Source organism: Penicillium angulare, assembly GCF_028827245.1.
Source record: "Penicillium angulare strain IBT 27051 chromosome Unknown utg000004l_segment0_segment0, whole genome shotgun sequence".
Taxonomy (NCBI): Eukaryota; Fungi; Ascomycota; class Eurotiomycetes; order Eurotiales; family Aspergillaceae; genus Penicillium; species Penicillium angulare.
Window position 1 is genome coordinate 7,947,037 of NW_026623163.1, and position 27,400 is coordinate 7,974,436.

At 45.7% G+C, this 27,400-nt stretch overlaps 6 protein-coding genes across 6 annotated transcripts; 4 read left to right on the forward strand and 2 right to left on the reverse strand.

Annotated features, from left to right (window-relative positions):
- Nucleotides 1–207: 207 nt before the first annotated feature.
- N7478_006875 (sphingolipid delta(4)-desaturase family protein) lies at nt 208–1,720 on the forward strand (the record flags this gene model as incomplete). Its single annotated transcript, XM_056923089.1, has 3 exons — nt 208–405; nt 559–837; nt 917–1,720. The coding sequence occupies 3 exons, from the start codon at nt 208–210 to the stop codon at nt 1,718–1,720; spliced, it is 1,281 nt and encodes a 426-aa protein (XP_056781126.1).
- Nucleotides 1,721–2,512: 792 nt separating this feature from the next.
- On the reverse strand, nt 2,513–3,744 carry N7478_006876 (uncharacterized protein; the record flags this gene model as incomplete). Its single annotated transcript, XM_056923090.1, has 7 exons — nt 2,513–2,941; nt 2,997–3,083; nt 3,139–3,254; nt 3,314–3,372; nt 3,448–3,470; nt 3,554–3,624; nt 3,705–3,744. 7 exons carry the CDS (start codon nt 3,742–3,744, stop codon nt 2,513–2,515), a joined length of 825 nt encoding a protein of 274 aa, XP_056781127.1.
- Nucleotides 3,745–4,956: 1,212 nt separating this feature from the next.
- Nucleotides 4,957–5,995, forward strand: N7478_006877 (UBA and UBX domain-containing protein; the record flags this gene model as incomplete). The annotated part of the gene is made up of 3 exons (XM_056923091.1): nt 4,957–5,038; nt 5,095–5,438; nt 5,492–5,995. 3 exons carry the CDS (start codon nt 4,957–4,959, stop codon nt 5,993–5,995), a joined length of 930 nt encoding a protein of 309 aa, XP_056781128.1.
- A 567-nt stretch (nt 5,996–6,562) lies between these two features.
- On the forward strand, nt 6,563–8,595 carry N7478_006878 (RAD52 DNA repair protein RADC; the record flags this gene model as incomplete). Its single annotated transcript, XM_056923092.1, has 5 exons — nt 6,563–6,895; nt 6,968–7,054; nt 7,106–7,285; nt 7,343–7,523; nt 7,574–8,595. The coding sequence occupies 5 exons, from the start codon at nt 6,563–6,565 to the stop codon at nt 8,593–8,595; spliced, it is 1,803 nt and encodes a 600-aa protein (XP_056781129.1).
- A 1,059-nt stretch (nt 8,596–9,654) lies between these two features.
- On the reverse strand, nt 9,655–11,772 carry N7478_006879 (trypsin-like serine peptidase; the record flags this gene model as incomplete). Its single annotated transcript, XM_056923093.1, has 3 exons — nt 9,655–10,907; nt 11,001–11,534; nt 11,598–11,772. 3 exons carry the CDS (start codon nt 11,770–11,772, stop codon nt 9,655–9,657), a joined length of 1,962 nt encoding a protein of 653 aa, XP_056781130.1.
- Nucleotides 11,773–21,082: 9,310 nt separating this feature from the next.
- On the forward strand, nt 21,083–21,385 carry N7478_006880 (uncharacterized protein; the record flags this gene model as incomplete). Its single annotated transcript, XM_056923094.1, has 2 exons — nt 21,083–21,229; nt 21,257–21,385. 2 exons carry the CDS (start codon nt 21,083–21,085, stop codon nt 21,383–21,385), a joined length of 276 nt encoding a protein of 91 aa, XP_056781131.1.
- Nucleotides 21,386–27,400: the final 6,015 nt, after the last annotated feature.

The following is a 27,400-nucleotide window of genomic DNA, read 5'->3' on the forward strand; positions in this document are numbered from 1 at the left end:
ATCGTAATACCATAAAACAGTAGGATGTGTAATGTCTCAATCCTCAGCAATCTTAGTGTGCAGTGTAGATCACGCCAAGCCCCATACCAATCAATCAGACCATCCACGTCTCCCGTGTCGCCCCACGTGAAAACGAGCCACTTCCGCCTTCTCTCCGTTCGTCTGTTCCTCCATGTAGACACTTCTCGACCTACACAACTTTTCACAATGGCATCGGTCGTTGAAACTACATCGCCTCACCTCCGGGTGTCCGCGGCGAAAGCGTCTGCCACACCCAACTCCGAACCAACCTCCACAAGAATCACACCGCCAGAGGCCTCCGCAGTCGAGGATAAGTTCTTCTGGACCTACACTGAAGAACCACACCGGTCAAGACGACAGGCAATTATCAAGGCCCATCCAGAGGTATGTTTCTCTTCAATTGCATGCCATTGTGCGTTGTGCCTGGTTCCTGGATTTCACGAGATCGGACCACGGTTGAAGCTACATCTCCCTTTCCGGCCAGGCCATTGCACGCCATGTCTTGATATTGGTTATTAACTTCTCCCTTTGGTATAGGTGACCAAACTATGTGGTCCCGAACCCCTGACGAAATATGTTGTCTTCGGCGTTGTGGCTCTCCAAGTCACCTGTGCCTATCTACTCCGCAATACTCCCATACTCAACTGGAAGTTCCTTGCCACAGCCTACTTTATCGGAGCCACCTCAAACCAGAACCTATTCCTTGCCATTCATGAGATCTCTCACAATTTGGCATTCCGCTCCCCACTCGGAAACCGTCTGCTGGCAATCTTCGCCAACCTTCCCATCGGTTTACCCTATAGTGCTGCATTCAGGGTACGTCTCAACCTAGCTTCACGGAATGGACAGATCACCGTAAGAAGGCCAATTGAGCGCTAACATCGATTCTTCACAGCCATACCACCTAACTCACCACAAATCTCTCGGTGTAGCAGGCCTCGACACCGACCTTCCCACCGCAGTCGAGGCCTTCTTCCTCAACTCCCTCCTGGGCAAGACATTCTTCTGCACCTTCCAGATCCTCTTCTACGCCGTCCGCCCTATGTTCATCTACAGTCCTCCATTCACCTCGATTCATCTTCTCAACCTCTTCGTCCAACTATCCTTCGACTTCTTCCTCGTTCGCTTCAGCGGCTCTTTAAACCCATTCTACTACTTTATCGCCTCCTCCTTCCTGGCCGGTTCCCTCCACCCCTGCGCCGGTCACTTCATCGCCGAACACTACTTCTTCTCCAAAGTCAAGACAGGTGGCACAGAGTCTCTAGCGGACTTGAAGACCAAGCCCGCCTCCAAGACCCCGCCTACCCACCCGCTTAACTCAATCGCTCCACCGGAGACGTACTCGTACTATGGTCCCCTCAATATTCTCACCTACAACGTGGGCTTGCACAATGAGCACCATGATTTCCCCGCTATCCCCTGGACCAAGCTCCATAAGTTGCATGATATTGCGGCGGAGTTCTACGAGCCATTGCCCTGCCACCGCAGTTGGGTCTGGGTTATCTGGACCTTTATCTTGGACGAGAATGTTGGACCTTGGTGCCGTGTGAAGCGGGAACAGGGTGGACGCATTGTTGGCGGTGGTGGCTCGGAGAAAAAGAAGTCTACTGGCCGTGGTGGTGAAGGGATTTCAGCTGCGTCGGCGGGTCCGGCAGGTGAAGAAGGTGATGGGTGGAAAGAGAGTGAGATTCAATGTTAAAAAGCATTCCCTCATTTTTATGGGGTTCTTTTCGTTGGTTCCAAATGTTATTATGAGATGGTGTTTGTGATTATGATGGCGTAAATAGAATGCACGGATTGGTGCTTGGCAAGTGTCAAAATAGCTATTTTTAGAAATTTGATATTGAGATATCGCCACCAAGTTCAATCTAGAATCGTTGTATATAGCATACATATATCTAGATACTTATACTATGTACTAGCGCCGAGGAGATGTTACAGGTCAATGCATTTATCTACAATTCAGGCTAGATATTCTTGGATAAATTCTAAGAAACCGCAAACTCAAGACATGGAAACCAATCCCAAATGGTCTCCGGTTGAAGGTATACAGTTTTTTAATATGAGCTGACAGCAAGAACACTCATTGATTTATCTTGCAGCAATTCGATTATCATTTATCACACAAAGAGAATCGAGCCGCTCAGTCCGTTGATCGTAACGTGATATTAGACAAGACAGGAAAAATAAGAGAAGCAAAAGGAGAATGAATGGAACCAGAGCCACGGACTGGAAAGTTTCACAGCTATCCAGAACCGAGATACAAGACAGGGTTGTCAAATAAAAGAAATATGGATAAAGAAAAGGGAAGAAGGGAAGACACAAGAAAAAGGCTGATGCTAGAGTGAAAACAGCGGACTCCTCAAGAGACACTCAAAAAAGGAAAAGGGAGCAAAGAAAGAAGGAGGACAAGGGTCGGACAAAATATGGGAAACTCGGATAAACGGGTCATCGAGTCGTGATTGGATACGTAAACACGACGCAGGCAAGACTAGAAGAAAAAGTAGGCAATCAAGAAACTTAGCAGGCAAAGTCCGGCAACGATCTGAAGAGGCACACCGCCAGCGCTCTGTGCATGTGTTTGCTGCATTGTAGCCGGAGCAGCCTTTGCCTCGCCGCCTGTCTTTCGCTGCCGCAAACCCTGGTCTGCCAGACGGTCCTTCAGTCGTTGGATTTGCGCATTTGCATCGGCCAGCTGGTACTTCAAATCATCGCTCGAGGGAAGTGCGTTGGTAACTGCTGCCTTGGCGGAACTGAACGCAGAGGGCTCGTTGGGAGGCGGAGATGATTCAGACTTGGGCTTTTCGGAAAATTCGGGGGGAGGAATAGGAGATCCTGGCTCGGCAGCGCTCTTCTTGGGGGCGGGAGTCTCGTAAGTTGCGCCGGGAGAGGGATATGATGGAGGATCTTCGCCAATGTACTGAGAAAGGTGTTAAATTAATGCGCAAATCTGACGATATATCGAATAGCCCTACCGGCTCGTGCTTGATGTCGGCATCGGGGGCCAACCAAGTCACTCGGATCTTGCGCTCCACCACAGCAGATTTCGAAGCCTTCTCAAACTGTCATATAGGTTAACAGGCTGAATCCCACCGTTTCTGGGGTTGGACGACAAACAATGGATGTCACATTCGCGAACTCCATGTCCTTGGTAACCGCGACGGATTGAACCAAGAACTTATCTTTACACTTAGCATCGACGGCAGGTTGGTCCTTCAAAGCTTGCAACAGAACTATATCAAGCTAGTTAGCTTGGTTTATTTCCTCTTAACGCCACCAAGGCTACTCGTACCTTGAACTTCAACCTGCTTGCCAGGTTCAATGCGGCCGGAATTTGGACGAACGCAGTAGCTGCATAAACGATTAGAAGGACTGCGCATCGAACTTCAAGAAGAATAGTCGTAAACGAAGGCTTGAGGCACATACTGTTTTGGGGCGGTTGTTTTAACCTATCGCACACAAAACGAGATCCCGTTAGTTTAATCCATGCCTGACAAATGCCCGAGGGGAACGGGAAAACGCGAGCGCATACCTTGAACACTACTGCCTCTTCGTTTGCATTGCGCAGACGCAGGACTTGGCATACCTCGTGGTCGAAAGGACCTGTGTATCATACCGACAAGGTTGAGAATCAGCGCTTGTTGTCCTCTGAAATCCGGTTTGTTTGGGGCTCGGGAACTCACGCTTGAAGGAAAGCTCTGGGGGGTCGATCTCAACGGACATGGCGATGGTGGGGTAAAAAGCGCAGTGGAGGTCAGAGTTTGAGGATGGCAGTAGCTTAGACCGCGAGAAAAAAGGTGCGCCTTTAGTTGTACAATTATGAGGAGGTTATCAAGACAAGGGAGTCGGTGCCTTCAGGAGTTGATGATTGTCTCATTCGGGATACGCTGAGTAATCGGTCAGGTGATGGCTCTTGCATCTAGATCGTGGAACAGCAATTTGGAGATGGGATTTACTCTAGTAGAATATGAATTTATTTGTCTTAAAATCCAAGGGATAATTTTTGAAAGAATATAGAACGATTGATACCCACGACCAATCGCTTTGTTTATTGTGAAGCGCTTGTCTTTGAGGTGGTGGGGTTGCTTGCCCTGATTATTTAGAGTAGAAACTATTGGATCTGATATCCACTCTGTCTTGTTCACTGGGATCATTACACAGTATTCAAATTTATTCTAAACTCATATCCAACAATCTAGATATGCCCAATTGAAATACTTCTCTTGAACGTAGCAAACTTTCATTTTGCGAAAAAATAAAGAGGCACACCGGCTCGTCCTTTCTTCCTCGGTATTCGGTCTACAACGAGCATGTGTTACATGTGCATATCAAACAGACTAATCGCTCGTCTAAAAGCTCATGATCGAGCCTTATCATTACTCAGATGTCTAGTTCGTACTTAAGCCGCATCAAAATGTTCTTCATGCTGTGCTATGAGCTGATAATACTCAAATATAACGCCATTTGTGGATCTATACCTGGCAAAGACTGTGAAACGATACCTTCCTGCCTGGAAAACAAGGCATACAACAGTGATAAGTTTTGATCAGGAGAGCAGCACAGATTGAGCTGTTATAAGCGAGATATTGTGTCTTGTCGCCCATAAGTCTTTCATGTCCTATGGTGCCAATGAAAGAATTCGTTCGCTTCGCTGATACAACGTTGCTCCTTGCTTGTCTAAACAAACAAAGATAGAGCTGGGTCCGGATCTCACCAACTGGAGTGGGGCACTTATCCCTCGCCGCCTTCACGATACGTCACCCGAAAGCTCAAATGCCCCATCCCCCTCACCAATTGCCTGTTCCTATCACCTTCTTGATTCATTATAAAATTTCCAGAACACTTTATCTTAATTACAACGCACCGAAAATATCCACCAATCACAAATATACATATCCTCAACCCTACCGTGCTTGATCGTCAACACCGCCAATCATGGCTTCCGACCTTGATCAGCTCATTGAGATGGGCTTTGACAAAGAGCGGGCTGAGTTAGCTGTTGCCAAGGCTGGTGGATGTAAGCTATGAACAATTTTAGCCTTTCAGTATCGATAAATCTGACGCAGCGGGTAGTGCAAGGAGCACTGGAATGGCTCGAAACAAACCAGGATAAATCGCTAGAAGAGATCAAGGCCGAACATGCGGGAGAAGAAGACGAGGAAGCTCCGGCTTTGAAGCCAGGCGAGGAAGCTCGAAGCTTAGTTTGCAACGACTGTGGCAAGCAATTCCGAAGCCAGGCACAAGCCGAATTCCACGCGTCCAAGTCCCAGCATGTCGACTTCTCCGAGTCGACCGAAGACATCGCTCCGTTGACCGAAGAGCAGAAGAAAGAAAGGCTCAATGATCTGAGGGAGAAGCTCGCAGCAAAGCGAGCGGTGCAATCGGAACAGGATAAGGTGGACCAGAAGAAAAACGAAGTGCGTATTGATGTTCATTCTTACGTTGAACAATTACTTACCCGAATTCCCAGGAAATCCGCAGAAAGAGCAATAAGGAAAACCAGGATGCGAAGGAAGAGCTGGAGCGAAAGCAGCAGGCGAAGGAAACGGCAGCTAAGAAGAAGGAGAAGCAGGATGAGATTGACGCTAAAAAGCGCATCAGGGCTAAAATCGAGGCGGACAAAGAAGAGCGCCGCCGGAAGGCTGAGCTTGAGCGTGCGGCGCGTGCTGGCGTGGCCCCTCCAGCGCCTGCTGCTGCCCCAGCCCCTATCACCTCTGGCCCGGTTGCATCGAAGCCTGCATCCGCATATACTGAGACTCGTCTGCGATTCCAAACAGCCAATGGAAACGTCATGAAAACACTCCCTGTGGAGACTACTTTGTTCGAAGTTGCTGCAGCACTGAAATCAGAGGATGGGATCGAGGTTCAGAGCTTCACACAGAACTTCCCAAGAAAGGTCTTCGGTGCTGAATTCTTTGGGGAAACGCTGAAGGAGCTGGGACTGACCCCAAGTGCCAGTTTAGTTGTTCAATGATCTGGGTCTCACAAGACCCGCTGAGCACCGTTCGGCCCAAATGGCTAGCTGTATGTATGACAGAAGGGGGATGGCATGACTTCTTATATCATACGTAGAATAGTATGCATGAACAAGCGATGACTTTACCATGATATTCACCAATCAAGACGATCACGTGAACAAGCCTCTTTTCTCCAAATATATTCATCCACTACTACATACCGAGAATCGCCCATTGTTAGTTCTATAGAGACACCCGTTCAGTGTTTACCTCTCTACTGGTAGCCAATTCCACACCCACAAGTGATTTAATATACCGCAGTCTAAGCTAATAATTGCTCTTTTACAATTTTAAACTAAAATACTAAATTTTATAATGTAGTAATCAAAAATTAGCGATTCAGTCCTATTAACCAACTCAAGGTATTTAGGTGTTAGGCCGGTGGGTTATCACCACGTGACTTCGTGAGGGTCCGCGTGCAAGTGGAGACGCGCTCGACACGCTTTCATCATACACGCCAAATAACAAACCACAACATCCCTAAATTATGCCAGCGTGAGATTGAATCGGACCTGCGATTACCCATGGATACGATAACTGATCGCATTTCTTCCAGTGTTGGCGACCAGCATCGTGGAGGACCCAGGGCCATTGGGATGCCCAATGGCCCAGCTGCTTCAACGGCAAACCCCTTCGAGGAGCCCCAGCGCCGAATAAACGAGTATACCGCACAGGAAATCGCTACGCTACAGTCTCGACTTGATAAGAAATTGGGACCGGAATATATCTCATCCCGACCGGGTGCTGGAGGAGCGAAAGTACACTATCTCTCAGCAGACAAATGCATTAGTCTTGCGAATGAAGTGTTTGGGTTCAATGGCTGGTCCAGCTCAATCCAAAAAATCGACATCGACTTTGTATGTTGCTATTTGATGCATTTGTGGTGCTAAATGAGGGAATTTTAACATCAAACTAATCATATGATTTAGATTGAAGAAAGCCAAACCACAGGCAAAACCAACCTTGGCTTATCAGTCATAGTTCGCGTGACACTGAGGGATGGCACTTTTCATGAGGTAACATACGCTGTTCTTCTATCATCCAACTCGAGATTCTGACCCATATAGGACATTGGCTACGGTCACATCGAAAATTGCAAAGGAAAGGCGGCAGCATTTGAAAAGGCGAAAAAGGAGGGGACCACCGACGCGCTGAAGCGAACATTAAGGACATTTGGCAATGTTCTCGGCAATTGTGTTTATGATAAGGACTACCTCGCCAAAGTGACTAAAGTGAAGGCCACACCGGTAAGCATTGCTCTTAATTCATGATGTGCTCGCATTTGATGCTCAACGTCTGTCCAGGCAAAATGGGATGTCGATGAACTTCACCGCCATCGTGACCACGCTCCTATTAAGAAAGAACCTATTATTCCAAAACCAACCATAGAAGATGATGACTTACCGCCACGTCGTCCAGCTGAGCTAGCGAGAAGTAGCATCCCACAGAACAACGCTATTCCTGAGGATGGTGGAGAATTCGGAAGTATGTTGAAATCGATATGCAAAAGTGATCCATCTAACAGTTCGATATAGGTGACGTCTTTGATGAGGCTGATTTTGTGGTTTCTGCCTCTGCTGGAAATCCCGATGAAATCGCAATAGAGGAGCCTACACGGCAACAACCGCCAACACCTATGAACCGGCCGATTCCTCCACGAGGACCGCCTACAGGGCGATTTGATCCCAGCGTAGTGACGCCTTCAAAACCAGACAGATGGAATGCAGGGAATCAACCTACACGACAATCATTACCACCAAATGGCCGACCGAATCCAAATGCCATTCCAGACCCCAGACGTCCAATGCCGGGGCCCGGTCAAGTCAATAATATGCCCAATGCTAGAGCCACTGTGCCACCTCAAGCGCGCCCTGGTCCCGATGTGAACATGCAAAATAATAACATGCCGCCTGTTAAGCGAGAGCCTGCTCCTGGCTTTAACCCAGATCAAAACCAAGTACCCGCTGGTTCTCAAACTGTTGGCTTTTTCTCTGCAAGAGTAGCAGACTCTCTCCGCGATAACCCTAATGGCGCTCCTATTCCAGGGTCTCAATTCGATCCGCATGCAGAGAGCCCATCCATTCGCAAGACCGCGGGAGTTGATCATAGCAAAAGTGTCCCTATCAAGAGACCAATGCTTTCAACTGCTTCGCCAGCGGCAAATAACTCACGCGATTATGCCAATCCCGCAACTGACCTCCAACGTAGGGTCGGTGCACCTGGTGCACCTGGTGGTGGTGGAGGAGGAGGAGGAGGAGGAGCAGGAGTGGGTAGCCCATTATCCAGAGGTCCATCAACATCATCATACCGCCCGTTGACCCGTCTAAATATCGATGCTAGAGCCGCACCTAACCCTGCAGCCATTAATCGAGGTAGCGTGCCTCCACAACATAACCCAAACGGCAAGCGTCCACCTTTGAGTGATGTCACCAATGCCACCACATCGCCCGGGCCGAACCCCGTCCCTACTACCACCGGACAAAATGAGCCCAAGCGGCCCCGAGTGTCTGATGTTGCTGTCGAACAACCCCAGCAACCACCCCAACCTGCGGCATAATGAGTCTGACACGAACTATCCCGCAATTCAACAAGTGCACGCATCGTGATACATTTAGCGGATTTTACTATCGTTTTTGATAAGGGATTATCTTTGAGTCTTTTTTTAGGGCGTCATTGCATGTTTACCATGCCGGAAAGGGAAGGTGGTGCTTAGGTGTCTGGAGATCAATTTGAAACTTCGAAGCAGGTCCACGGTCAGCTAGGAATTCATTTGGCCGTGTGGTTCTGATTTGCATCATAAAGGACGACACATCAACTGGTTAAGCTGTAGTTGAAGCTAGATAGAATTTCGGTAATCCAAAGGCAATTCTGTGCATATATTCTACTTTATACTTGTCACTGCTAAATTTATCAGCTTTTTGATCCCCAGGCCTTACTATTCTTCAAGTTCATGTCACTTTTACTTATGCACATAATATGCATGTCGTGTGAGCAGAAGCTAAGATAGTCTTCACTTCTTAAGGAATGAGAGAGCTTATCTATTCAAGTTCTTGCGCGATGCGGTTTAGCGCCACCATCGACAAATGGAATACAAAGATATAATATCAGCCAGAATAGAAAGCTATAGCCTTTTCTAATCATTTGTTATTCCTCCAGATGCCCCCTTACAGGGGCAGGGATAGAGAACCAAAAAAAAATAAAAAAAATAAAAAAAGGCAATGGAGACAGGTATGAACTGGATAAATGAAAGACCCGGAACTTGAATTCAATACAAACACGAACCTTGGAATGAGACAAGGATTTTAATCAAGATTGGAAGTAAACCATAGAGTTTTATATTCTCACAGGTTCCTTCAAGTACGAGCTCAGGGATCCAAACCGTATCAGTATGTCTGTGCCAATCTCCCATAAGATTATCACCACCTTGTATTAGGACCTGGGCCTCTTTTAGAGAGCAGGATTGGGTGCAAATATCAACGTATCCCAATTGGGATCTTTAACCTCATCCGCTGGAAAGTTGGCGGAGACCTCCCCAGCAGGGGCACTATTTTCAACGGAACTCACTTCCACGGCAACACCGGCATCATCAGCCTCATGTAAGTCGGAAAACGACAATTTAACTTTTGTTGTTGACTGGTGGAGAGGAAAGAAAATTTCCGTTTGAAGACCCAGGACCTTTCTTTCCCAAGGCACCTGCCGCGATTGGCAAAAGAGTGCCAATGACCTTTGGCGCAGCCTTGGATACAGCGCTCCCAATGACCTGAACAGTAGACTTGATGTCGCCAAAGAACCCTCCAGGGCCGTACATCGACTCAACTTCAGTGTCAGAAGCTCGGGCGAGGTCAGTCTTGTCCAATTTCATGACCGCACGAAGGGCAGCTTCTGCCATGATGGCTCGTTTGAAGAGCAGCGTAGTAGCTAGGATATCGTTCTTGTCATCATGGGATGTTTGGGATACACTGTTGTCCCCAGAGGGTGCCAGAGCGTTGTCCAAACAATGCAACCCAATCTTGGCGCCTTGGAGACCATATGGTGCTTCTTTTGCAACAGCCTTGTTGAGGAAAGATCCGAGTCCGTCAAAGAAGCCTTCCTCGCCAACGACTGGTCTGGTTGCTTCCATCAAACCATCCACAAATGGAGGCGATCTAAATGATGTATTGACAAAATCTGTTGAATATGGAATTTCTGTAGGAGAACCAAGCTTCACATTATCGCTCTTACGAAGGTAATCTTGACTCACAGCAAGTCGCAGCGCGGAGTCCTTCAGCAAGGGAGTCATCTTGGGAACCAGATTGGTAATATCGGGTGTCAACTTGGAGTAAGCTACTTTCATGTCTTGAAAGAGTTTCTGGGCCACATCCTGATCAGTAATTCTTATCACAGACTGCAGAGTTGCCTCGGCGAGAACAGCCCGCTCTGTTGCATTCTGTGCCACTTGTTGGGGACTTAGGATCACCGGCTCAGAACCAGCAGCAGTGGCATTAGTGACAACAGACAGAGCACTGCCGGCCACGGCAGAGAGAGGTCCGCCGAGAGGTCCAAGAAGCGGAGACGGAAGTGGAAACGTGACTTTTCCAACTTGAGCAACAATACCAACAATAGATTTGAGATCATCAAAGAAAACCTCCTCATTCCCAGGATTGTTATCTGGGTCTGGGACATCAGAAGGGCTTGGATTAACAAAATCCACCCCAGCGACAGACTTGACACTTGGGTAGGAGGTACTGAAGGCTGAAATATAGGTGTTGTAGTCATTTCCAGACTGTCCTCCAATAGGGCTGGCCGAATTCTTGTCTACTCCACCGTAGGAGTGAGCTCCCATGGAAACCTGGGGTGTCTTTTTACGGAGAACCGGAGATCCAGACTGGCCTATACTTGTGTAAGAACTTATGATTACTCACAATTCTCTTTTAAAGTGTGGGCAAAGGGGGAGGGAATGGGCATTAAAAGTCATCGACTTACCCCCAAACGTAGACACACGGTATTGCAACATCTTCAGGGCGTTGTCATTTAGATCGTACCGGGTTTCTTGAAACAGCTCATACATCTGAGCGCCTATCTCATCAATCCCTTCACTATCCTCTAGGTGCATATCACCTGGATATCCAACGACACCAATCATGTCAACTCCCTTCGTCGGCGTGTCTATATATGAGAACAGGCGAAGTTCCCCCGTGAATGGCTTTTCAAGCTGTATGAATGCAACATCACGATGACGGTTGTCACGACTTTCAATCCACTCGCCAGTAGTTACGACCTTCTTAGCAAATCGAGTCTGCACAGAGCGACCTTTCAAAGAATCGCGACCATTATAACCAATATGACACTGCATGACACGTACTCGACCAAAGCCTTGACCGTCATTTCCAAAGTGATCATACACGCACTGTCCAGCGGTCACGAGGAGATCTGGACGGATCAACCAACCGGTACCCATGGAAGCCATTTCACTTCCAGAGGGCATACCCTCGTAAGACATCTCCAGCTTCACGATTGCTAATAATTGAAAGTCAGTCCATGGTACACTGGTTGTTCTTCATGACATTTTATAATACTCACAACGATACTTTCCGCCATCCCTGTAATCATTCTGATCAACCCTGGACCGGAAATCAGGTTCAAAGACCGAATCGAGACTTCCAGCAGGAATTACAATCATGCCCTCGATAGGAGGCACTGTTCCCGTTTCTAGAGTCCAGGTAGCAGCAAGACCGGCATACTGAGAAGCTGCCATCGTATTGAGTCAAGGTGAATTAAGTATCCTTCAATTTGAAATGTTGTAAAGCTTGAAGAAAAGAAGTCTAGAGGTGTTAGTTCCTGAATAGCTTGAACTTTTGAGTCCTGCAATGAGTCCTGATACTAAAGATAGAGCGTTCCTGGCACATGGAACGAATCTTATATATAGTATGCGTTTTCTTTCAGGTCATCCTCTAAGGTGGCTGATACTACTATGCTATCGGCTAAACTATCCGGATTTCCATGGAATGGATACACTGCTCTTTACAGGTGTGATGGCCAAGGTTTACTACAGAAGCAAGGAACATTCGGCTCAGTCGCTTACCTGAAGCTCAGCTTGTCACATACGGCCACGAGTTACGCTATTCCTAGAGTGGCTTCAATGGTAGGAAATCGTTCCAGTGATACCTATTCGTGATTGGAAAGTGGGGCGGGTGTACAGTACGTTCGGAATTCGGCGACTCCGTATGGCTTGCCCCATATCAGCCTTGAAGAAAACCAAGTTGACCGTGCTAGATCTGTAATGAAGCTGCCTGAGAAGAGACAAGAGGGGCGACGGCGCTATTTTTATTTGTGTAAGTGTAAACTGACGTATACGAAGTACAAGAAGAGAAAAAGAGAAAACGAGCCAGCTTGCTGCGTATTTGCGAAATCATAAATAGGACACCCTGAAATTTGAAATATTACTTATCATATTTTAAGTTCAATTATAACGTGCCATGGGACATGAAAAGGCCTCTTAAATAATACAAATGTTCTGTACGGTATGTTGAATGGTGGCGCCGATGCGCTCAGCGCATAGCTTCCGGTTCCTGTACCAGCCATGTCAGATATCAGGGTTGAAGAAAACGCCATGCATACTACATAATTTGCTTTGAAAAATATTTTGGTCATCTCTATTGGGGTGAGCGGAGATGGATAGACTCGAACACTTTTCTTTGAGCATTTTCATCAGCTCGAAGAACAGAAGAGTGTTGATGATCGAGTACATCCTAGAGGATGACATCAAATGCATGAGCACAATACAGGCTATTATTGCCGGTGAAAGTCCAAATATTTTCAAAAACGTGTGTGCTCCATTATGGGGTCTTGATATGCGATGGGTTTCTATCCAAGTTTATCTAGAAGCCGAGTGTCTTCACATGTGGGCCAGCTGACCAACTCCCAGACAGATCGGGCCGTTCTAAGCCTATTATAGCTTCGGCAAGGATTACCAGATGATGTAGAATAGCCGAATGCAGGAACTATACTTCGCACTAGGCTTTGCTCAGCCCAATGTTGAGCACACGACGCGGGCAGCACAATTATCAGCAGCACTTCACGATCAACGACGTCTGGGCCGCGACGGAACGGGAGGATGGGACGGTATGACTTCCGGTCGCTCTAGTAGTGAATAGACCTGGGGTTATAGGGACATGCTAAGCTAAGAACTTGAATTACCATGTATATGTGCAGGCATGTGCGGGATCTGAAAGAAAACCAAGTAAAAGTGCGTAGTTCCAACCAGTTGAATGTGTTGATTTCCACGTGTCGTGCGGGGACTTGGCGGGGATACTGTTTCTAGTCAGCGTTCGGTGCTTTGTGGCAGTGCTAGGAGAGGTCGGTGTCTGAGAGTTTGGTGACGAGCCGGGATAGAATTGTAGAAAGGAAACATATCAAAGGTTGGTATTGATATTAAAGGAATGTGACAATATTATTATGTATGAAGTTATTCGGCTTTCGCGAGTGCAGGTCTTCGCGTAGAAACCTGTTGTGCGGAGACTCGGGATCAGCGAAGTCGGGGGGCGCTAGGCCTTTGAGGCAACCGAGCGTCTTGCCAGAGTTTCCGGTCGTTCTGGACCACGAGAATTATGAAACTTACTTAGAGCTAGATCAATCCACCCATTGTTGACACCCAGGCAAGAGTGGGCAACCGTGGGCCCTTCCAGTTCCTCCGAGACTTCGATAAACACCTGAAAAGGGCAAAGATATTCCATCTTCTGTGGCAGAAAGAAGGAGCATTGCGGTGAAGAGTAGCCCGGAATCATCTAAGCGAATGCCGGCTTATGATCGCCGATGGTAGGTTTCTAGGTAGGAGACACTTGACCATGTGATGACTCCGTTCTCACTTACCAGGCTTAAATGTTGAGTTGGTTTGAGAGGGATATTTCTGGATTGAATAAAGGGAAAGCTGCCGAGAAGGCCAGTCGATCGAAATTGTCAAGAAGCTTCCAAGCTTGAGTGGTTTTTGAAAGTGGGATAATTGCAGGTGGCTTTCGGTCACCTGGGCAACTACTAGTAGTAGTACTACTATATCACGACTTGGGACTAATGAAGAGATGTAAACATATAGACTAGTAGTAAACATGGAGGACTGACCTCGGGAAGCGTGCAGCGAAAGAAAACCTACCTCATTCAACAGTTTGGTCCTATCTATATATTCAAGCTAATCTTTATGTCATTCCTAATAGTCTACTAGTATCTGTCCATACAGTAGAATGAGAAGTAAGAAAACGAGTAGAAAAACAAGTAGAAGGCTATTAGTACTAGTATCTTTTTAAAAATCTTCAAAATACTATATCTTAGAACACTATGTGGTGGAATTCAAGTTCTAACTTGAAGATTAAAGCTCAACCTGACAAAGCTACCTACTACTCAATTTTGCAAGGCTGGAATCTTCAAATATTCGAACATTGAAGTATCGAGTGTCTATGATTGTTACTTCTCTACCGTTGTAATTGTGATTCCCTTATTGTGCGGCGCTAACATGGAGCAAAAGTAAAAAGAAGTGTTGTCTTTTTCGGGGTTCTTCGTCTTCATCTTCTTTTTTAATGATAAACAAACCCCCAAAGAGGACTTATTTGTCAAAATGGATATATCAACTCACCATCTCGAGGCTCTGCATGCGCAACTGGTCCATCCAACGGCGCGAGCCGCGGGCCACGAGTCCGACACAAAGTACATGTATAGAATCTTTTAAGAAGAAACGCACAGAAAATTCCTACAAATTACACATTAAATTTACTGACCATTTTACATGTCACATTGGCTCCAACGTGCAAGTAGGCAGGGCTCGGATTTGCACTGCCTCTTTGCACTTGACACGTACGTTTTTGTCCCGGGGACGAGTGGTCCCTTGACCAGGGTCTGGCCAAGTCCTTTTTTCTCCTCTGGCGGCTGGACAGATAAAGCAAATTATTTTAAATTGGGGCAAGCCGAATGGGACTTTTGCAATAGATCATTTTTAGTACGGTCGGCTACCACGCAGATCAGATCGAGGGACTGTCCCCGGAACCAAGCCCCCGGGCTACATATGAGAGAAAAGAAATTACAGAAGAGAAAAATAGAAAGTAACCTTCCGCTGTGGTGCGTCTTGCTTCTTATTTCTTGTTCTTCTGACGCGTCTCGAATGCACCCAAGATGTGAGAGCATTGCACGGCCGGGGCGGTTTACTGCATGAGTCTTTGATAGATCAAGGGAACTGATACTATGCAATGGCACTATTAATTTTCTAACATTCTTATTATACTGATGAATATATAAGATGACTGTTATCCTCTAATGTCTTGTAGGTGTGCTATTCGATTATTTTTTCTACATACTCGCCATATACTATACAACAAACCTCGGCATGTTTGAGTTCACCGCACATCTTCGTGAAATCAAAAAGTGGCTCTTAAAGACCACCGAAGAAGAGACCAAAAAACAATTACAGCGTCCCTCAAAAGAAAATGAACTTGAAGTGGGTAATTACTACGGCTCAGCATATATACCTGCAGCTCTTATACAAATATTGAATCGCTCCAGCGAGACCTCGTGGTAGATTCTAGTTGCTCGGGTTATGAAGCTACTGGGACAAGCTCGTCCTCCCAGATCAGAAAGCGAAAGGCCTACAGTGTCTATTCTGGTAAGCCCCAACCCAGCTCGCAAGTGCAAAAAAAGGGTGGGAAAAGATACCGGGGCTAAATAAAAAAACAGATTCAGATGCATGAACCTTGGAAGAAAACCGGGATTTAAATACAAGAATCATTAAACAATGTATATCCATGTGTTTGATGTAGTGAGCCGATAACCAAACAAGGTATTAGTTCGAATAAAAGTTTTTGAGGCGCTGGAACCATCCATGATTCTTGGTAGCTACAATACTCCGCACTGGGCTTGCAAATACCTCTATAACAATACTTCAGCCCAAAGAACGGCATCGTACTTTGGGTTGCCTGCTGTTCCGACTTCCCCGAGCCGCTATGAACGCCAGAGAGACAACCTCAGCCTAAAACTCGCATAATCTGAGCGGTCTGGGCACTCGACATATACACCAAAGCCAATCATGATTGCGCGTGGATGGATAAAGATCAGTTCCGGGACCAGTAGCCTATTCGCATCCACGCGTTATACCGGCACTTGACGGGGAGAAAACGTCACAGCCTTCGGGTGTGACAAATTGTAAGAATCGGAGATGGGTAAATTTGAAAATTTCAAGATTTTGAATTTGGAAACTAAGATGAAATATGGGGAAATAGCGGCAAGCTACCGGCAAAGAAATTTCTGGCAAAGGGTGAAGGAGAAAAGAGATACTCATTTATTTCTGAATGAATGGTTTTTTTATGGATTATTAGAATGACGCAACTTCAGTACTTTGGGCCAAAAGCTTGAAATATATTAGTTCGGCATATAATTCGTATATGCATTTAACCAAAAATGTTTGTGCAAAGTCAAATTCTGAGATAAATGGACCCGACTGGATGCAATCAATTTCCTGCTTCCATGGGGATGGAAGATCTTAAGAGGATCCTGATTCGGACTGACGGCAGATAGATCCGATACTTTGTTTACTACCAGACATATCTTTCTCGGCGTGACTAGTCAAATTTTCAACATGGATTATGCCAAGCTAAAAACAAATAAAGAGAAAAAGCAAACCCAGCCACGTCGCTACTACATGTAGTAACCCCTACGTTTTTCGGACTTTCAGCCCTGTATGTTTGTTTTATTTTGCATGGTCATTCAAATGCAGCCGATCTCGAGGTTTCGATCGGACGAATGAGGAGCTAGGGAGTATTCAGGAATCAATCGGGGGGGGGTTGATCTAGTAGGCGAATCGGATGAAAGTAGATACATGCACAAAAAATAGATAAATATAAAATAAAAAAACCTTGGAAACGAGACAATCACCAAGAAGTAGCATGCAAAAGTACCAGTACCTTTGCTCTGAGTGCGACTCGTACTCTTGTATCATATCAGGGAACAATAAGTCAGCAGCCAGGGTTGTCCAACGTTGAGGTGGCAGCTGACATTGCATGCCCTAAGTGAAGCTAAAGTACACCCGAGGGATCAGATGCAAACGATGTCTTTAATCCAATCCCACAGAAGAGTTATTACAGAGAACTGCAACAAAGAGATTGCTGGAATTAAGAATCAAGACTTGGGATTGAACTCGTAGTACTCAAAAGGGGGCTGGAGTGCTTAATCAACTGAGCCATATAGGCAGGGAAACTGCGACACGCAGCTCGGGTTATTTTGTTATTGGGGACACGAGATACAATGGAGATAAAGCAAGGTTAATTCATTGTGATTGGGATTCTTTAGAGAAAAGGAAAGTGAATTTCATTATGAAGATATAATTTAAATAGAGAAATTCATTGATAATGGCACCCGTGAACTTCCATCCGAGTTAGTAAGTAGCATCGTTGTAAGTAGTAGTGTTAGTGTTAGTGTGCTAGTTTTGATACATACTAGTATATGCTTGTATTGCTCACTCGAGATCTGCCTCAAATACACCTGCACCAGTCTCCATGAGATGATTCTGAAATCCGATATTGTCCGATCGGCTCAATTAAAAGATATACCCATTCTGAAATGTATGCCTCTGGATCTGTACGAAAAACATGTTGAGGTTAGTGCGAGGCAAGGATTTTGGCGTCGCGTGTAAGTAACTGCGAGGCACCGCAGACCACTGCGAATAGCTTCAAGTCAGTCCATAGCAACACTACGACATGAAATCAATATTTACAGCCCAGCGCGGCGTCAGTAAATTTGAAGACCCATAAAATAAGATCGATCCACCTCTACCCGATTGAATCGGCTGAGAAAATTGTGGAGTCATATTTTGCCCCACATCGACTCCATCGCGTCTCGATCGTGCAACTTGGGGTGATCTGGGGATGGTCAAATTTTAAAAAAGGGTCCCAAGAGGTGCCAACAGGATGAGTGGCGTAGTGGAAACTACAGCATTCAAGCGAGCCCTGAGCCCATTCACGTGATGGGGAAGCGTCGCACCTGCCTTGTCCGGGAGGGAACGGGAAAAACTGATTTAGTATACCAACGATCAGCAGCGCCTTCCGTAAAACCTTCGGGTTTTGTAGCCTCAGGGTATCCATCCCCTGGGGTGTGTTTTTGCTGGCGGGTGGTCGCGACCACAGGGTGCGGGTATGAGCCCCAGCCGGGAACACAATCTGAACACGAACAGACGGTGTGACTGTGAACTTGAACAGAACTGCAATCCATATATCCCCAGAAATAGAACGCGATGGTCTTTTGAGTTTTTTCACATCATTGACTCAGTATATGCGAGAAGGATATACGTCCGTTTAGCTGGGCGTAGACCCGTCAACCATGCCATTATCCATGCCCAAAAACACGGAAGCAAAGATTCCAGCTTTTAGCATACCGAAGATCAAGAGTCGGTTCCCCGCAAAATCTTTGATTGCGATAGGGCAATGGCCGTTCGAGTCTGACTTCGCAGCGCCTTCAAGAATGAGCGAAATGATATAAATCGGGCATCTCATCCACGGAGGCTCGACTGGTCTTGCATTCCACTCTTTTGATACCCCAATATGACTTTTCAGCTATCAATTCATCGTCCTTCATTCCCAGGGCAGCATTTGTGATCGAATGTCTTCCTTCAACGGTAGTCTCGAAGTATAATCCAGAGGACCGAAGGCGGAAGTTGCGTGGACGAAGAGAGGCTGGTACGACAGGGGGTGGTATTGCGGACCTTTTTCCCGTGGGCGTGGTAAATATTACCAGAAGAAATATGAAGTGCGAGGCTAGAGGGCCATGCGGTCAATTTAGAGTCGCGGCTCGGAACGGATCGTGAAGCTTTGTGTGGGACGGAGCTCCTTCGCACGTGTAACCCAAGGACGAAGTCAACCTCACAGCGGATCCGTACCCCAAATGACCAAGTGGCAGATCCTCTTCTATAGCTGAGGAATATGATCATAATTTTCCGCCTCTTAGAACTGGATGGGAAGAACTTTCTGCCCCGGTAAGATTTACGATTGGAAAGATATGGAATAGGGGTTGAGATGGGGTCTAAAGGGAGCGTGCGCTGTTGGCTTAGCGACAGGGAGATTAAATTATGCCATAGGGCTGCCAGCGCATCAATACTCGGGGTTTCCTTCCTTTCCCCAAAAAACAAAAGTAAAAAAAATAAAAAAATCCGAGTTTGAAAGTCTTGTTTCCCGACCACTGATATTGAGTCTGGAAGACCCACGAATCAAACTTCCAGTACACCTCGACAGATGTACAGGGGCCCCTCTTGGGAACAAACATAATGAAATAAGATTGCTAGTACATGACTCGAACAGCTTTTGTGATTTCTTGGCCCTCGAGCAGAGCCCGGGTGGAGCTCGAGGGTCGGGTTGGAGCTCGAGGGTCGGAAAACTTCAGACATGATCTCTTTTTTATTATTATTTACGGAATGGGGCAGCTAAACCGAAATGAGAAAAGAAACTCCGCTAGTAAGTCTCAAGCCGCCGATCAGGTATGTACCTAGTAGTACGTACCCATGACTGCCAGTGTGGTCAATGATAGCACAGTGACCTCGGATTTAATCATGATACAAGTATATTTTATAATATACGTACTAGGGCAACTTGAATGTGACTACTAATATTGTAGCGCGGCTTAGCTTTGGAACCTGTGTCATGAATAAACTTGAAGATTGCATGCGACTGGTGATAGCAATGACTACTGATAGGTCACAAGAATAACGGACAGACGCGTCCAAGTTGCTGATCCACAAGGACCTTTGAAACAGGCGCCTCCCTGGAGTACATGGGAAAGGTCATCATGATCTGCCGGCCACTGTATCTGTCAAGTGGGGTCATCCCACAGTAGGCAGACACAACCACCAGGAACAGTGGCCCATTTTTAATTATTTGTACCAAAAGTCGTGATAGAACAAAACGAACGAGTAAAAAATTCCAATGATATACTGTGGATCCTTTTGCAAGTGGCAAAAGATAGTGGTAAAATAAAAATAAAATAAATGAATTACAACAAAAGTCAAAGCATGCGAGAAGCAACCAGGCGATCCCAGAAACGGATCCAGACCGACAAACAAGCATTCAACGACATGAGCAGCAGTCCTGGGGACTCCGGAACTGATAAATTCGATGGTGATAGTTCTGATTTAATTGATCGTGCGATTCCAAATACAAATAACTTGAACTCCGAGTCCCCGATTCCACACGTTCGGGGGCTCATCGCAGCTATCCCGCTACGCCATTAATATTATATCATTTATTTTCTTATTCTATTTTATTTATTTATTTATTTATTTTTGAAAAAAATCAAACTAGTATCTTGCGTTCTTTCCACGTGTACTATGCGCTCTACAGCGAACGACAAGAATAATAGGAAGCCATCAACATTCAAAATAGTCTTGATATAAAGTTGAATCTAAAACCACTGGAGGGCCTAGGATATTTACTTTATGTGAATGGTAGGATACGATGCCGCTTTGTCACGGATTTTGAGAGAACATTTGAAGAAAAACAATCATTTAGAGCCAAAAGAAAAACACAAAAGGAAAAAAAGCTAAAGGGGAAGAAGACGGGCGAAGGCGGAGGAAGTAAGGTCAAGACCATAGTAGGATCTATGGTAAGATCGACTGAATATATCCTTTACAAGCTGAAGAATACCCCGTACAACACCGTAAAGGCTGAATCACTCGTTCCGATGAGTCTAAGCCGCGGCAGTGGGTCTTTCGAATGCAACAAAGAGTGGACAGCAAGATTGGTCCAATCGACCGCGTCAGTGCGTCTCTCGCCGGATTTACAGGACAGCGAAGGGGGATCCAGAGTGGGAAAGAGCGAGGCCTGGTGCCAATCTGCGTTTACCTGGCCAACCGGTCGGTATTCTATCGCCTACTCCAAAGTTATGGTAATCGCATAACATGACAGATCTCTGGAAATCTATCATCTCCTCTATTAGCTACTGAATTGTTTTCCTATAAATCTCCTTCCATATCCTCCATAAGATAGCCCAAACAACTCTTCAGATCTAAAAGTTTCTCTTCATCTGGCTTTGCCGGCAACTCTCCACCGATGCTCGAGGCATTCATTCAACTTTATCAAATCCACCTCAAAGTCGGCAATGCCGTCTTTGTGACAGGCATTATCAGTATCATTACTCTAGTCTGGCTGTTGTGGAAGTATCTACGTCCACCAGAAGGCCCAGAGGAAGCCATCCAAGTACGTATAATTAAAGCAATCTCATAGGGTAGTGTGAGTAAGACTGCTGATGCTTTTTATTATCCTTACAAGCCTATTCGTATCCGACCAAAACATCTTGACGAGCGATTATCCTCCCTGAGACGACGTAACGCATTTAAGGCAGAGCTCGACTGATGGCCAAACATGCTGGTACCGAGACTACGAGCAATAAGACAGATTCTCAGCATACAGACCTGCCCCCTGTAGTCTGATGGTACAGTATGAAAACTTAAGAATATACTATGTAGTATGTTGTTAACCATCATTTCATTTCTAGGACACGTCAGTCGTTCATGAAGGTTTGGGTGCTACTCTGTAGCACAGAAACCTCATGCTATAATTTGAAGATGCGCAAAAGTGTAGATTAGTAAACAGAGCAGTCAAAAAAAGTCTTTTCCTCTGTTTTTTTTGTTCCTTTCATTCAATACTGATACTTTGAGTGTTGCTTACCGGTTGCTGCGCATACGAAGTTTGAAGTTGAAGCTCTGTATTAAAAATCCAAAATTATCTGTGTGAAGAAAACGAACCCTGCTCTAGCCTCCCCTGGTTTAGCGTGAGTTTGTCCACAACCCCTTAGCTTTGACCCGTTCAATACTTGAAGCCGGTCTTTGAAGCAGGCGTATCCGTTGGTCTGGGAAGTAGTGTCATCATAGGAGACAAAAAATAGTAATAAAACAATAAAAAGAAAGGGACAGATTCGGAGATCACCCCGAAAGCGGGGCATACTTAATCAGGTCTACTTATTAAACCCAATAATCTTGACTCTACACCATGGGCCGTGTGTAATCTCACGAGTATGAACAAAACAAAAATTACAACGAGAGACTACCAAAAAAGACCTTGAGTACCCATACAGAGAAGCCGACTCGGACTTTTGGCGTCGATTAGCTTGGTCGGTTCGGAAACTCCGACATCTGGAAGTCCGAGGGTTGGACGGATCCACCAATATCAGTCTAACATGGGTAGATACTAGCAAGCCAATCATCTGCAATAGAATCACCCCTGGGGGTGAATACACAATACCGAGAAACTTAAACAAGGAGGGCTGAATCCTTCAGTCCCGACAGCTATCCGACATTTGATCTTACGGTTTATGCCGAGTGTCAGCCTTTGCGTGGAAATAAAAGGGAGGATGATCATTAACATTAATGCTGATGCTCTACTACCAATTTTGGAAAGGATAGCGGCCAACGCCCCAACAAGCAAAGAACTTCGCACAGACTCATGGATTCCACAGATGCAATCGGGAGCAAACAGGACCTGCCCCCCAACTGGGTATCATGGCTTAACATCACGTTTACTATTCCTTACATGTAAAATGAAATTTTCAATAATAGGTCGCATTTTTACCACCACTGAGTATAGGTGCCCTAACGTCGCTCTATAATTTAATCAGTATTGGCTAAAAATACGTCAAATGTTCCTTGGCCAACTTTGGAGGATATCTCGGGCCCCCGGGGTCTCTCTCCTCCTAATCTCTGTGGCCGATGGTGCGGGTTTTTTTTTTTTTTTTTTTTTCATTTATTCATTTCATTTTTGTGTCATATATTTTTATTACGTGTGAAAGATGTAATTTACACCGTTTGAAGATCATAGGTTTGATCTACGAAGATCAATGCAGGCAAGACTGGTGAACAAGTCTCAGCTTTCGGGCTCGGAAGGATGTTTCCATTAGCACTAGATGAATCTTATTGAATGATCTATCCCGTTTTTAGTAAACGGTACAGATAATACGGCCTTGCGGTAGATCAATTTACCTAGGCCGAAGCGGTTTGGTGTGGAGCTCAAATGCGGTAGGTGGTATCAGGATCCAGCAGCTGGGACTAAGAGATGACGGGCCCTCGAGCTGTTGAAATGGCTTTATTTACGGAGTTATGATTGGTCTTGAAATAGATCCAAAGACGGAATAAAATAATAATTTAATCAGGGCTCAAGACCAAGAGATTCGTGAGTCTTGATTTACGCGAGGTTTACATCGGGGTATTTCCGAGACGATCTGGGCTAAGTTCGTCTAATGGAATGGCTAGGGTCCCACGGCGGAAATCCTCCCGCAGCTAAATCTCTCGGGATGTCCAGATACAGACGGAAAGAATGTTTGAGAGGGGAGCAGAGGATGTTGAGTCACAGGCCTGTGGGGTCCACTTTTGGTGAGTGATTGCCGTACTGGGTTTTTGATTCCCGGGGTTTCAGGATCCAGGCGAGGCTGCATCTACTTTGGGCCCACGGGGCCCTTCCAGAATCCGCATTACAATACGGGTGAAGGAACCAATGTGGGGCTTAGCGTCAAGGTGGGCGATCTTTGGGAAGAATAGGCCTGTTCCTGAATCATAGTTGCTTGGCCGGATGTACAACATGTTTGCCCCGAGCAGTTCCTGCTTTCTGCGCGGTAATATAAGGCGAAGGAAAACTTTCGCGGTCCCATCATTAACGGTAACCTCCGAGACTAGTGACCTTTCTGGAGCAATCCATTTTCAGCCACAGGGATCATGTGAAACGGGTTTGCATATGCCGGGGGTGGGGAGCGGAGCCCACGCTGCTTTTGTGCAATAGCGTGCTATCTTGCCCAAGGAAAAAAAAAAAGGTTTTTGCTAAGAAATGTTGAATAAAATAAGATGAGACTAGTGGATATCTGAGATCCTCGCAAAATTCTTGGACGAAGCGAAGAACGAACCTTGGAAATGGTGGATGACGAAAGCAGAATTGGGTGTGGTTTCTGGCCCCTCGGCATGAAGCCTTAATTCATGCAGAGTGATGCAACAATTTAAACTGCCCACAGGGCCAAGCACGAGGCAGATTTTCATATTATCCAAGAGCTAGTGCAGGACTTGAATTAAAATTTAACGAAAGTAATGGATTGATCACATCTTGGGTGTTCTCCAGACGAACTGCTAGAGATTGCTGGTCCGGCGTAAGGCACATAAACGCACTGAGCGGTTTGCAGCTCACCGCGGCTGGGATGTTTCTCAGGGAAGCGCCTGGCTGAAACACTAGTGTCAAGATGTGTTGTCAACTCCCAGCCCCTGGGCTGCACCCTATTGATTTCCGTTCCCCATGACCACCGTGTGGGCATCCGGACATAGCGTATACACCACATACTCGCTGATTATGATTGGCCGTGAAAATTCCGGCACTGTCCAAGTCCACGGCGAACGGATCACTTTCATGGTTCCTATCAATGACCACCCTATCAATGACCACTATATGTCCGGGACTAACCGCTTTTTTTCGGTCTACACTATGTGTACTAGTACTAGTAGGCAATCGCTCCAAAATTGTAATTCCGTACGAGATAGAAGCTCTCCATGCGTGTATTTTTGGTGACACTGCCTATATAACTCTATTTGGTATAGGATTTTGCATGATTGGAAAATCTAAAATGATTAAAATCAACCTCTCTCTTTCCATTTTGAAATTATATGAATAAACAGATCCAACAAAGCTATTTTGTTTTATATGGGCCGTTTTATGAGGATCGGCAGTCCTTTTTACATGCTATCTCTTTCTCATTTCAAACCGTACTTTGTCGTCGATTTGCATTTATGTACCAATCTTCAATTTAATGGCTCTGCTGGTGGATCCGTATTCACGTGTCTACATGCAGCCCCCGAAGGCTCCAGCTCGGTGTCATATCTATGCGGATCTATTTCACCCGGGCAAAATAATAAAAGGAAATAGACAGTGGGAGATTGCATCTCATTTCACATTACGTATGATGCTCGCCCGGAATCTGGATGGCTGTGCATACCGTGGCTGGGCGCTGCAGCTTCGGCCGGTATTTACCCAGGGCAAGAAAATCGAAAACGAACAATAAGTATACAGTCTTACCGGAAGGCGCGACTAATTCCTAGGTATCACGTCATTTAAATTGACTAGGACCAGTGGGAAGCCTCGCTAACATTGACAACGTTGTTCAGAGACTTCGTACATGTCCCAATTTCCATCGTTGCCGTGGATTTATTCTTAGCGACTGCATCAGGGGACATCAGGAAATGTGAACCGGGCTTGAGTTGAAAAATTCCAGCTAGGAAAAGTTTTTACCTGCGTCCATAAGCGACTACGTCTGCATAAATCAGTTGATTGAAGATCTTGGATTTTGAATATCCTCTCTTCTATTTCTAGCCACTCCTTTGCATTCGTTCTCCGTGTTTCTTTGTGCTCATGATGCCCCAGGGGGGTTATGACTTAACGATTTCGGTAAGCCAGGTCTCAATCCCGACATTATCCCTCGGTGCAGTAAGCCTTCATTGAAAAATACTCAAGAACCCCCAAAGCATTAGATATCACCCAGAGCGCAAGGGCATGGCCTTGTCGAATAATAACAATGCTCAACATAATGGTCCAGTTATGAGTCATGTCAAGGAAAGTAGCACAGTGATCTGACAATTTTCTACCGCAGGGACTTCGATGCAAGATAATTACGAATGAGATAACATGTGTAGCACATTTCCTATACTGCATTCAATTTCGCCCGGATCCTCACGATGCCAACCTTCCGCACTTCGTACACCCCCAGTGTATCAACTCCTTCGCTGGACAAACGTGTACCAAAACCAAAGTCTTCTTCATCCCAAAATAGCATATACCGCAATGCCTTCCGCTTCAGCGACCGGTTATACATGACGATCCCGTGGGTTTAGATCACGCCGTATGACCTAGGGTATGAAAGAACCGGACTCAAACAAGCCATTCCGTCACTGCCATACGGTTGGGCCCACAAAGCCTCCTATCCGGATATAGCGAACTCTCACTCGTTACTGGCACAAGAAATGGAAAGGTTCGCGTCGTCTCAGGAAAGGGAAATTATCATCAGGGTGAATTGGGTGAATGCGGATGTGCTCCTAAGGAGGAGAATGAAAACCATTAGTCTTTCCTATCATGCAATACACACGAGTCACTGTGTTTATACCTGGTTGAACTCTTCATCCTCCTCTCCTATATCATCAGATCTTTGATCTTGATGGAAAAGCCAGATGCTCGTGATGGAAATGACAAGAATGGTATTGCCCTCTTGGGGATAGCCTTCGTACAATTGGACAAAATATTCAAACATTCTTGAGATGAATATTTATACAGGAGAATTTAACTTGAAGACATTCAATGGAATATTTAACTGAAGCTGCGAGAATGCAGCTGCGAGAATTAGGTGATATTGCAACTATTTATATTGAAGAAAAATGTAATCCCAAGAGCTAAAAGCAGAATAGACCTAGAAAAAACTTCTCACAAAGGTTCATAATGTCTACGAGTGGATTTGCTTAGTCTGAATCCCTTTCGTGGTGCTCCATGATTTTGTGTTGATGATCCATCATTTTGTTTGATCATCATTTTGTGTTGATCAAGATGATTTTACCTGCGAGTATGATGGATCAGGCATCTAGACCGCTTGGTTTGGATCCTGGAAACTGTGGTTAGAATTTGTTCCGAAATAACAACTTCTACGAAAGTTGAACTCTACGCCGAAATATTCATTGTTAAATCAAATAAATGGCCACTCTCGCCTACTACACGTGTATGACTATTCTTTTTAGATATGATCGGCTTTTTATTACCTACTTTGGACCAAGACTATGACACTTAGAATGGGGGTGCACTATTCCCTTTCCAGCGTGTATCTCTGACTGAATCATAGTTATACGCCAGAATAGGTCAGTCGCTTCCAAGGTTTTGTTGCTGGCGTCTCCCGAGGCCACGCATGAAGTATCACGCCAAGCACCATTTCGATTGTGACCTTCTCACGGCGAGTCTGAGAACAGTAGCGAGTCTATGACCTCTAAATCGGAAGCTCAGGGGGAACGACTAAGTGCAAGAGCGGCAATCGGCCACGTTTAGTGGGAAAGATATAATATCGTATTGGGATAGATCTGGTGCCGAATAGTGTCTGTCTCTGGTCGGAGCCATAATATTCGGTCAATGGTTGATTAGATGTCATATACTACCTGGGACCGCCATGGTCACTCTGAAGTTATGAAAAATATTGAAATTAGAGAAAATCGTCGAAAGGGAAGGGTGGTAAACCGGAAGTAATACATCGCTGTGGACGCGAGGCTAGGGATCACGAGTTTCAAATGTCGACAGAGCCTAAGAGACGTATTTAGATGATTTAGTCAGATGGCTATATAGCATTCGCGTAATTTTTTCGCTCCTCCTTGA